A 12,059-nucleotide genomic window follows, 5' to 3' on the forward strand; every position below is an offset into this window, starting at 1 on the left:
TTTGGTGAGTCTTCGTATGGGGTAGTGGCCAGAATCCTTCCCCCCCCCCACCTTGTCCAGCGGTGTGACCCAAGAAAGTTCTTGGGGCTCAAAGCGCCCCTGCCAGGATTAGGAAGCCAGGAGCCACCCTTCTGCCTCCGGCTTCCAGCTCAGACATGGCAGCCCACAGGTGATGCCGTTACGGCGCGGCATGGCGGCTCCCCCAGGATAGTCCTGGAGTCGGAGGAGTTACTGCTGCTGAAGGTGTTGTTGGACAGGAGGGAGCCAGGTCGGGAGCCCCTGCAGGAGGCCCCGCTCCACTCCCACCACCGGAGTCAGCCGCTGAGAGATTCGGGTCTCCCCCCCCACCCGTCTGTGGCCACTAGTCCCTGCCAGAACACCAGCTCTTCCAACTAGCCTGAGATGACCCGATGAGGGCAAACAAGCTGGAACCATTTCTTTTCAACACTTTGTGCTTTTGCCTTTCCTCCAGGAAAGGGTTCATTTACTTTGCATTGGAGCGTTTTGAAATTACTTACCAGTTTTGGAAGTATTTGTTAACCTTTGTTTTATTCGCCTATCTAACCCTTTGAACCCAAACTCAGTATTGCTCCAAATGTACCACTGATAAATCAATGTCCACAGTGTCCTAGCTATTTAAGTCACCTGAAGGTGTAGGAAGTGTGTGTGCCATCCCCAATGGGCATCATCGGATTAGAGAAACAAAGTGAGTTTTGAAGTGTATTATAATTGTTACATGTTTTGCTCCCTTCTGAAGAAGACATAACTGACTTGAATTAATAATTGTTTAAATAATTTAATAATTGTTTAATCAAGAAACCTTCAGTTTAAGTGTTAATTTGAATAGCTGTAACTGTGAAACTCTGTTACAACCTTAGAGCTCACATTGACCCCTTTAGAGCTAAGCCTGGCTGCTCAGCCACACTAACAGCCTGTGTTGTACAGACTTATAAATGGTTGCTGTAGTGTCCCAAAAGGTACTGCACACAATCTTGCCTAACCAAGAGTATTTAACAGGAACTACCGCACATCTTCTGTATTCTCTGCCTGCATTTTACAACAAAGGGCAGTCAATCAGGACAACAAGCCCCGCCCTACCCCGCACTGGGATTTGTACCCATTCAGGCAATGAGCAAGACAATGGCCTGTGGAGTTTTGGACTCCTCCCTCGCTTCCTGCCTAGACAGACTGGAGCCGGGTGGGGAGTCCAGGGAACTCCCGCCAAAGATAAAAATCACAAAAACGTTTCCCACCCTGGATGTCAGGGGAAGGAAGGAGGAATGAAATGAAATGCTAAAATGGCAAAACAACAAAAGACGAGGGCCATTTTGGTAAAATGAGCACCCTTGGGTGCCTTTACTGCAGCTGTGAACACAGTCTGCGGTAAAGGTGCACGGAATTAGTAAAAAGGTATCACTACCACCAGCCATTAAAGGTAAGCTTGTCCCTGTTATCAGAATTGTTAGTTTTAGTGTGAAAGGCGATACATTGCATCTCCCCAGCAATCCGCATGCTGGTTTCACCAAATAAAATGTAAAAGAGATCCAAAGATCCTTACTACCCATGGGAAATTTAGTTCCATCAAATCAAGGTTAGCCGGAGAAAGTTAAAGGGGGGCCCCTAGAGGAACCCAGCAACAACAGGCACTTCTTGCCCAAAAGTTGTTTAAGAGGATAACCTTGCTTTAAAAGACTATGTAGAGTCTAGAAAATGACACCTATGAAAAGTGTAAACTATTCTGCGAGTGTGGAAAAAGGCTCCCCCACACAGCGGTATAAGGAAAAATAATACACCAGTAAATCAAAAAAGTTCTGGGGTTGACGGGTCAAGAAGATATACCATTACTATGAAAATCTTACTGAACACTGCCTTCCCCCGATGTGGTGGGGGACATGTGGATCACAGCTCTTGCTTGAAGCCTAAACCTCCAAGAAGCTTCCAACAGTGCCTGCATCCACAGACCCACAAGCAAATGCATCTACACTGTCAGGATGCTAAAGACGCAGAGCCATTTGGGCTTTGAGACCATGAATATATAAAGAAAATGTGGCACTCCTTACAACACGTCTCCAATTGCCAGCTCTGACACTCCACAGGTTTGTCCAAGCTGAAGCCTTAACACTGGTGTCATTGCAGCGTTCCTTTCCTCCCCCCTCGGGGACAGAACCAATAGTAGAAAAACGTCAGAGGATGTCGACTTTAGGAGTAAGGAGGAAGTACAGTAATAAGTTACAAGAGCACCACTGTTAATCACTTCCATTTAATTTTCAGTAAACAAGCTGGGATATCACAGCCACACGTGATTGAAACAGATCCACAAGACACAAAGGTGGCATGGCTAGAATTGAAAAAACTTTTCCGGCAAGGACATTTTCATCATTGTTGGCATTGATCTAGTTCTGGATTTCGTTACAAAGCTGTGCTTTTCTATGTTCTGATATGCATAGCAAATTCATGCAAGGATTAATGTGATGTTGCATACAAATCACATAGAAAAGTGAGCATTCGCTCATTACTAAAATGACATACCTGTAATGGAAGAATATTTCCTTGTCATGGTTGGCAGTTTCAATGAAGCCAAAGCTATCTTTCAGAGTGGCCACATAACCCACATATCTCTTGGCATTGGAATTGCGTCCCATTACTTTGAGTGAAACTGCACTTTGCAATCCAGATCTTTTCACTTCACAAATGCTGAACTCCACCTTAAAGTACAAACAAGAAATCTATTCAACATTTATTTTTGTTTGGGTTTAATAATTTATTAGATGAATAGATGCAGGTAATACAAGAAAGACATTTTGAACAATTTAACAAGTATACTACGAGTAAAATATTCAAAACAAATTATAGAACAAGTTAAACTAAATAGATTCAATTTAATTATTTTACCAAGTAGGTACTAAGACAGACAGGGGGGAGACAGGAAAAAGGAAACAAGACATAAAACAATGGCGAAGGATAGGAAGGGGACAGAAATTATTAAAACATTCATTATTTTTAATCAAGAATGTTGAGGTAATGAATAAACACAATTTGTTAAATTTGTGCAATCAAAAGAGGAAGCATAACATTTTTTAAACACGATGTGTAGAACAGATAGAATTCCACCAACTGTTATAGGATAAATTACTTATAATTGGAAATATACATCTAATGTTATGAAACGCAATACTGAAACAAATTAAAGTAGGAGATTCAATTTGACGTAAAGTTGGATTAACAATGGAGCCAACCATAAGGTTAGAGAGCAATAAAGGTTCCATAAATGATTGATTGCAAGCAAGACCAAATCCTAGTTCAGAAAGCAAAAACATATTTGCATTTAAAAATTAAATGAAGGGACCACTAGGGGGAGCGCATGGCAATGGCTGCCTGAAGCACGGCTCCTCTCTCAGCGGGAACAAAAGAGATGACAAAAAGATAATCCCAGCAAGTATTTCACAAGAAAAATAGAGAATCAGCATGGGTAAACATAAGAGAAAGCAAAGGTGCTCAAAATATCTGGCCAAAAGTAGATGAAACTGACATAGAAAGGAGCTGCCCCTCCCCCCACTGGGCAAGGACCATTGCTGCCAGCTGTTGAGGCGCCACACTGACCAAGGTAAAGTGTGACGGCAGAGAGCCCCAACGAGCAGAAGCGAACACTCCAGAGGGACTCTCTGGCCCCAGGGACACTTGCAGCCCACCCGACAGAATTGGAACCGCGGGAATATCCAAGTGTTGAAAAGTTGGGCAGCACAATTCGGGGGCCTGGAGCAAACAAAGGAAACGAGCGGATGCAGGCAGGCTTACAACACGACTTGAAAGACCCCATATGACTCCCAATCGAACCGGAGTGGTGATGCAGAGGCCTGAAGCGGGAGCCCGATGCAGGACACCAAACGAGGAGCAGAGCCCTGAAGCTAAATTGGAGCCGCGGAACGGTGCAACAAAACTGGAGCCACGAACCGGGGAAGCTCCACCGGTGGGCAAGGGAGACATAAGCCACCCGCCAGGCCCTGCACGATTTGGCTATAATACAATTGGCGCCAAACCTGGCAGGTAGTGGCGCTGCAACGGTGAAACGGACAGAAGACGCCTAGCAAACAAAATGGCGCAGCTCTGAGTTGCTAAAAACTTTCACACCACCCCTGTTCGAACAGGAGCTTACTGTGGGCAAGAAACACAGAAAACATTTTAGAAGTTATTCACCGTACTGACTAATGTACTCTTAGTCCATAGTCCCCTTTGATCCATACTTAGTCCATAGTCCCCTTTGATCCATACTGTATGGCCATCCCTTCCAAGGGACGGGAGACCGAACCTTTTTCAGCAGAAAAATCCTTCCCTTTAAAATTAGAGGCGTGATATGGTCAACACCAGACAGAGCAATAGCAAGAACCCCGCTTGTGGAGCTACTCTGGAAACAGAAACACAGACACCCCAATTTAGGGATTAGTGAAATAATGAAAACAACTATGGAGGCGTGGGACTGCCAAACACGAAAAGGTTTAATGACCACCACGCTAGGCCCATTCACACCCATTTGTAGGAATCCGCAGTTCCCACCGGGGATGGAGCAGGGGTCATATGAAAGTTGGGAGGAAGCAGGAATAACGAAAATTGGGGAAATGTTCATTAACAATGAAATTAGAACATACGAATCCTGCCACCCACGCTCATCACAGTCCAACCGGGATAAATTTAGACACAAACAACTCAAACACTGGCTAAAATCCCCGGAAATTGAGAAGGCAGCAATGAGAACCCTCACTCTGTTTGAAAAATATGGTATAGCCAACTCAGGGGCAAAGAAATGGGTCTCGACTCTATATTCCTTTATCAACACACAAGGAGGCGGAAATTAAGTGGACTTACATGACCAAATGGGGCAGAATTCTAGGGGAGGAACCGACAAGGAAACAGTGGGTGGACTTCTTAAAATAGTTACACAGTGGCACTATACCCCCGAAAGACTCCACACAATGTTCCCAAAAACGTCAAATCTATGCTGGAGGGAATGCGGAGAGGTGGGGACGTGGAGAACCACCTGGTGGGCCTGCAAAGGAGTAGAACCGTTTTGGGAAGAAGTTAAGGGAGAGATGGGGAAAATATTCCCAGATGTGGGACAAATGGGAGAGGGAGTTTGGATGTGTGGAATAAGAGCTGAAACAGCTAGAAGATACAAAAAAGCACAATGGAGAAGCTTCATGGGACTTTGTGGCATGGACAACAATAGCCCAGAATTGGAAAAAGAAAGACACCCCACTGATTTTCACGTGGCTACAAAAAGTCTGGGCGCAGCTGGCGATGGAAAGAGTCACCCACACAATCCAAGGAACGAGGGACAGGTTTGCAAAAGAATGGGGAGGAGTCCTAGAGGATCTCCAGTTAGACTTTATGGAACAATGGTGCCCACACAACATTAAAGTAACAGACATTTTTAGTGCATAATGTAATCCCTGAAATCAAATCAGGTGCGCCCCCAGAGGTGGATGTAGGGGAGGGGGGTCGGGGGGGGAGTTGTTACAATGTTTGGTGAATGTTGATATCTGAAAACTAATAAAGACAAGTTTAAAAAAAAGAAATTGGAGGCGTGCGGCCCAGGGAGCATGCGCTGCTCAGACTCCACCCTCAAGCGCCACACTTCAGTCCCCATTGACGCATCGACAGAAGATTTAACATTACCTAATGACACCAGTATAATTAGGGGGGAGGTTGGTGGGACGAATGGAGGAATGAGGACTATGGACTAAGCACGTTAGTCACTACGGTGAGTAACTTCTAATTACTCTTACGTCCTGTCCCCTTTCCTCCATACTGCATGGGCGATCACAACTGAATGTAGCCCCAGGGTGGAGAGGAGACCCTCCTTAAGCAGATAGGTGCCCGAGAACCGCCTGTCCAAAAGCCGCATCAGATCTAGAGCTGGGATCCAAACAGTAATGCTTGCAGAAAGCCGAGGGAGAGGCCCAAGTGGCTCGAACGGTTTGTGCGCCAGGGCACCCAAGACTATGTTAAGGTCCCACACAGGGTGTGGCCTCTTGACAGTCGGGTAGAGCCTTGCAAGTCCCGTCAGATGCTTCTTGATATGATTGGAGGAGGAAAAGATTCCTTCCTCAGAGTTCTTGTAAGCCCCAATGGCTGCAAGGTATGTGCGCAGGTATCCACTTGTACATCTGAATGAACGAGGTGCGCCTAAAAGGAGAGCACGTTGTCCAAAGTGCAAGCCAAGGGGTCAATTCCCTTGGAGTCTGCCCAGTGGCAGAATCTGGTCCATTTGCTTTTGTATTGGGTCCTGGTAGCTTTGCTCCTGGCGCCTTGTATGATCATCAGATTGGCCTGTGAGAGGCTAAGGTGCTGAAGCGTTACCTGCTCAGGTACCACGGTGTGAGGGCTAATTTCCCTGGCGCAGGGTGGATGACCCTGCCCCCCTGCTGTGCATGAAGATGTGCTGGCCCTGTCAGAAGGTGTATCGGGGGAACCTCCGATAGGCTGAGTAGCTCCGAAAACCATGGCCTGGCCGGCCACCAGGGAGCTCTCAGAATGATGCAGTCGGCGAGACTCCTGATCCATAGGGTAATTTGCAAGATCAAGAGGAGTGGGCGGAAAGGCGTAGGCTTTCGTCCACTGGAGGTGAAATGCGTCGCCCAGAGAGCCGGGGCCCTGACATTGCCAGGATGCAAACTGGGGATACTTCTTGTTGTGCCAGGTGGCAAAGAGATCCATGTGGGGGTGACCCCACCTGTCGAAGATCTCCTGAATCACGAGGCCGTTTAGCTGCCACTCGCAATTGTCCGTTCCCAGCCTGCTGAGCCTGTCCCCTTCCAGGTTGGATTCCCCCGGGAGGTGGACTGCCGAGAGGTAAATCATTTTCCAGGGCCCATTCTCACATGCCGATTGCCAGTCTGCACAGAGAAGGGGATCTGGCGCCTCCCTGCTTGTTGACGTAGTACATGCTGGTCTATTTGTCTGTCTGGATGAGGATAACCTTGCCCCCGAGAAGTGGTAGGAATGCTCCAAGCGCTAGCCAGATGGCGTTCAGCTCAAACCAATTGATGTGGTATTCCTGTTGTGTCCAGGTGCCGTGGACCAAGAGAGCATTCAGGGTGGCTTCCCAGCCCTCGAGCGAGGAGTCTGATGATGGTGGCCTGCGGAGAGGGCGGCCAAAAGGGCTTGCCGGTCCGTAGGTTTCAGACCATGGACCACCATGTTATGTCCGGGTGGAGAGATGGAGGAACGTCGTTGATCTCGGATTGTGAGCCCCGCTCCTGATTCCATGAGGCCGCGAAGTGCAGCCGAATCCTTCTCATCCTCAGTCTGGTGTGCAGTACAGCTAATAGGACTGCTGCCAGTAGACCCAGGAGATGTTGGTACCACCATGCCGAGGTCACCTCTCTGCTGACTAAGTGGGCATTGGCCCTCTTGATGGCCGAGAATTTGTCTTCCGACGTGAAAGACCTTCTCAGAGCATGTGTCCCAAATGAGTCCCAGGAATGTCAGTCTGCGTAGGCTGCAGCTGTGACTTAAGGTTGAGCGAGAAGCCCAGATCATGCAGTGTGTTCATAAGGGCATGGGAAAAGCAGCGAACCACTTCCGGACATGAAACCCCCGACAAGCCAGTCGAGGTGTGGGTAGATGTGGAGACTAGGGATGTAACGGTATACCGTTAAAGATACCGTGAACCACTTAATTGAACAATAATAACCGTCACATTGTTTATACCGTTATACCATTCATACCGTAAAGTGTGCTTTTCAATCGGATTTGGAAAGGCTGCAGTAAGCAAGTGCTGCACAGTCTTGGTCTTGCACTGTTGGATGTGCCGTCTGCCAAGTAGTTTCAGTTGGAGCAGTTTTTAATGCCATTCCATAAACCACACGTGCCTGACACAAAATCAATATGTTAGCAACAGGAAGAATAGATACAGTGCCAAGAAGGAAAAGGGTTTACTTTGGGTTGGCGGCTTTGGGGTTTATATATTTATAATGGATAATGTTCTCTAAACATATGGCAATGGGGGATTTCCCTGGTTCTATCATTGAATTTACATATAATAAGTCATACTGCGAAATTCACTCATCTCTGTGGGTATTCGCTGCTGCCATACCAAAGGGTAACATGTCCGTGATTACTGAACACCTTTTGGCCCGCAAGTAAACTAAAGGCTGTAACGTAAAGAGAGTGCGAGTGCGTGTGTGTGTGCACAAGCATATACTACCATCAGCCTCCATTGATCGGTGGCATGCACTTGTTCATCTTCAACAGTAGCCAGTGGGGGAGCATAAAGCCTAAATGACCACTTAAGAAAAGCTATTCAGTTTGCTTTGCCAGTTGCAGCAGGGCTTCCCCCCCCTCCTCCTCTCCACACGTGTGTTTGGTGGAAGCAAGGCATTTCAGTGGAAAGTATGTTGAAAAGCCCAATTCTGGCCCTGGGTGCCTGGTTTTGTTTGCGATGCTAAATCTGTTAATGTATGACCTTTTAGAAAATATTTGTTAAGATTATTTAACTCCACCTGCTATACCGCGATAACCCTGATATACCGTCATTTGGCAAGAAGGTTATCGTACAGTCATAAAACTAATACCGTGACACCCCTAGTGGAGACCCTGCGCTCTGAGGAGGGCCGTCGCAGCGTTCATGAGTCTGGTAAAGACCCTGGGGGCTGAGTTGAGGCCAAATGGAAGGACTTTGTATTGTAAATGGTAGCCCATGATCCTGAACCGTAGGAAGGAACGATGGGGCTGCTAAATCGGGACGTGTAGGTACGCGTCCTTCAGGTCTACGGAGCATATCCAGTCTCCCCTGTTCAATGTCACCACTATAAAAGCTGGCGTAACCATCTTGAATTTTTGCAGTGAGAGGTTGAGGGTGGAAAGGTCCAGCACAACTCTCAGGCCCGCCTGGTTCTTCTGAATGGCGAAAATCCTGGAGTAAAAGCCAAAGCCTTGCTGGGAGGCTGGAACTTCCTTCACTGCCTGGCTCTCTACGAGCAACCGGATCTCCGCCAAAAGAGTTGCTGTCCCAACCTGTGGGAGTGGAGGGCAGGAGAGAGGAGAGGCTGGGATAGGAAGGCGGTCCTCGTGGATACTACAGAGAGGATCCAGGGGTCCGCGAAATTCTGGAGCCAGAAATGTGCATGGAGAGCAAGCCTGCCCCCCACCGGAGACATGTGGACACAAAGGGGCGTGTCATTCCTTCCTTCGGAGGAAGACGCTGAGGAGGGAGGGGGGGGGACTAGAAAAAGCCCTTATTCCCCCCGCCCCCTTGTTATTTTCACCAGTTCTGAGGCAGCAAGCAGTCCGACTGCCTGGATCTGTGGAACCCTCCATAAGTACAACCCTTTTCCAAGCGCTGCTGAAATTGGGTGTACGATTTGGGCATTGTCTTTGTAAGAATGGAGACTTTGCCGTTTGTGAGCCGTTTTTCTTTTTGTCCAGCTCTTTGTCCGTAGAGGAGTGGAAGAGGCCCCCGCCACCCCCCCTGAACTTAGATCTAGAATGCGCTCCTGGACATCCGGGTTGAATTTTCGTTGCCTGGAGCCAGGCTGTTCTTCTCAGGTCTGTGGCAATACAGATGGCACAGCCTTGAGGTATCAATATGAGCCACTGTGGATTCCATGAGGTCATGCGCCACCAGCTTGGCTTCAGCTAGCCCCGCCTTAAAGCGTGATTGGCACTGGGTGGGGAGTTCCGGGAGGAATTCCACAATTTCCTGCCATAATCTTTGGTTGGCGGCAGCCAGCATGCCATCTGCGTTGGTCTGATGAAGGTGCAAGGATGCGTTGGAGTAGATTTTCTTGCTGCATGCCTCCAAGATATCCTCCTTGCCCAGCAGCGCCGCAGAGGAGGAGGCTGAGGATGGGTCGAGAGCAAGAGTGTATCCTGCTCCATCTGCCTATACTTGGCGTCCAGGCGTCGTTTGACCAGCTGGGCCGAGTGGGGCTTGAGCCAACCCTTCTTGGCCAGGGAGACTACATCGTTTTTGCAGTGGAATCCCTGTGTTGGCAGAGGGGCATCGCGTGAGATATTCAGCCAGAACCCCCTCTGCTGGCTGTTTGACCTCGGGTTGGGGGAGGCCCAGGTACTCCGCCTGGCCAGCAAGACGTTTGTGGAAGGCCCTGGCTGAAAATGGCGTGTCCGGATCCTCCTCCTCGTCCGTATCCTGCGTATCTGGAGGATCCTGTGGAGGAGGAGTAGATGGCGCCGGAGGCTGGGGTACAGGGACACAAGCCAGAGGCTGAGGTGGCGGCAGAGGTCGCAGAGTTGGCTGTGGAGCCTAAGGCTGCACCAGGGACTGGGGGCCCGATGGAGGCATCTGTGGTGCCGCTAGCATGGCAGGGAGGACTTCCCTGATGGCGTTTTTGATGATAACCCCCATCTGAGGAGACCTCATGAGGCCGAGGAACCTCTCGAAGAGCACCTCCTCACTGGCCAAAGAGGAGGCAGGAGGTGCCGACAGGGTAGTTGGGGGCTGATGGAGCCGCTGCATACCCTGTCCATATGGATGCAAAGGAAAGCTGCCATGCGCAAATAAGGTAGGCTGTAGGACACGTCCCTGGTTGAGGCCAGTCCCACCTGGACACTTTTTCTTTGCCGAATTTCAGCAATGGCATCGGACGGGTGCCCCTTTCTGGCGTGGTGGCCATTTTGTCAAGCTGCCTGCCATGTGCCTGTGACGTGGTGCTTGGCCTGCTGGGCCCGGCCTCGTTCAAGACTCTTGGGTGTGGATCACAATACACTGCACCTCGGCCCGCTAGGTGCGACATCCTCGACCCAGGGGTCGGTAGGGCTGCGTTTAGGCGCCCCCTCGGCCTTCGGCCATGGTGCCAGTAAAAGGGTGGAGCCCTTCGGTGTAGACTCGGTAAAACAACCTTCCGGCCCCTCAACACTGCACCCGGGAGGATCTGAGGATCAATCGTCCCAAAGGCTGGTAGCTATAGCAGCCTCAGTGCACGTGCTGGTAGAAGGACCTCTCCGGTCCCTCCCACACAAGAAAGTCCCTGGGAAGGAGTCTCCCTTGCAGGGTGTGCTGCAAAATATCGGCCCTACCTTGGGCCTGGTCGATGCTTCGAAGTTCTTGAGATCCTCTGGAGGCGACCTCCGTAAGAGCTCCCTCCACCTAGCTAGTCTGTTCTTCAGTGCCTTCGAGGACAGCGAGTCACACGCCGAACAGGATTGCCAACTGTGGTCTGAGCCAAGGCAACGTAGGCAGAGCGCATGAAGTTGGGAAGATCCTGTTGCAGGATCGACACCTGCTGAACCCTGAAGAAGTCCACATGCGCCGGGGAGGAGCTTGATGCCCGCGGACCAAGTACCTGAATGATGAGCCAAAAGACAAAGGAGCATCCGTGCGTGGAATTATATGGCCAACGCCATATAGAGCACTGGTGAATTCGCCATGTTCCTGTCGATGTGGAAAAGGGGACCAAGGTGTTGCGCTGGAGGGCAGAGTCAGGGCAGCGCATGCTGCCTGGGACACGCCTCTCTAAATTTAAAAGGAGAAGAAGGTTTTTTTCTGGTGAAAAAGGTTGTCTCCTGTCCCTTGGAAGGGACGCCCATACAGTATGGAGGAAAGGGGACGGGACGTAAGAGTATGCTGTGATTTAACAGGTTGGAGGGAGCGGGGGGGGGGGGGGGAATCGTTTAGGACTGCATAGAAATTGGCAGCCTTAGAGGAGGGATTGCTGTGTGTAGGCTTCTTTCTGCCATGTTAGTGGGGATCTGGAAAAAAGTGGGCAGTTCTATTGATTGGTTCACATGGAACTTTTAAATTAATTTGGGCGCAAACAGTGGGTGAGTGCACAGAACAACCTTGTCTTTGTGGCTAGTGACAAACCGGTCTAGAACTGAAAGGGCCTGTAATTCAACTCTTATAGAAGCAACAGCCACCAGGAAGGCTGTCTTGCAGGAGTGCGCTTTAAGGCGAGCCTTATGCATGGATTCACTAAGTCTGGTTAGTACCACATTTAGGTCCCATGCAGGAGCTGGGTTTGAAATGGGGGATGAAGTCTTTTAACCCCTTCCATGAAAGCTTTAATTACGGGATCTTCCAGCATAAAACTTTCTGCTGGGAT

General features: G+C 49.3%; 1 protein-coding gene across 6 annotated transcripts in view; it reads right to left on the minus strand.

Moving 5' to 3' along the window:
- Positions 1–12,059, minus strand: part of CSDE1 (cold shock domain containing E1) — a 1,384,522-nt gene that overhangs the window by 537,162 nt on the left and 835,301 nt on the right. For all 6 annotated transcript variants that reach the window (XM_069633412.1, XM_069633411.1, XM_069633408.1 and 3 more), the window contains one exon: positions 2,530–2,705. In XM_069633412.1, coding sequence (XP_069489513.1) covers positions 2,530–2,705 — 176 coding nt within the window. The remainder of the gene's footprint in view (positions 1–2,529; positions 2,706–12,059) is intronic.

The sequence above is a fragment of the Ambystoma mexicanum genome, chromosome 13, assembly GCF_040938575.1.
Source record: "Ambystoma mexicanum isolate Mex_15411 chromosome 13, UKY_AmexF1_1, whole genome shotgun sequence".
Classification (NCBI taxonomy): domain Eukaryota; kingdom Metazoa; phylum Chordata; class Amphibia; order Caudata; family Ambystomatidae; genus Ambystoma; species Ambystoma mexicanum.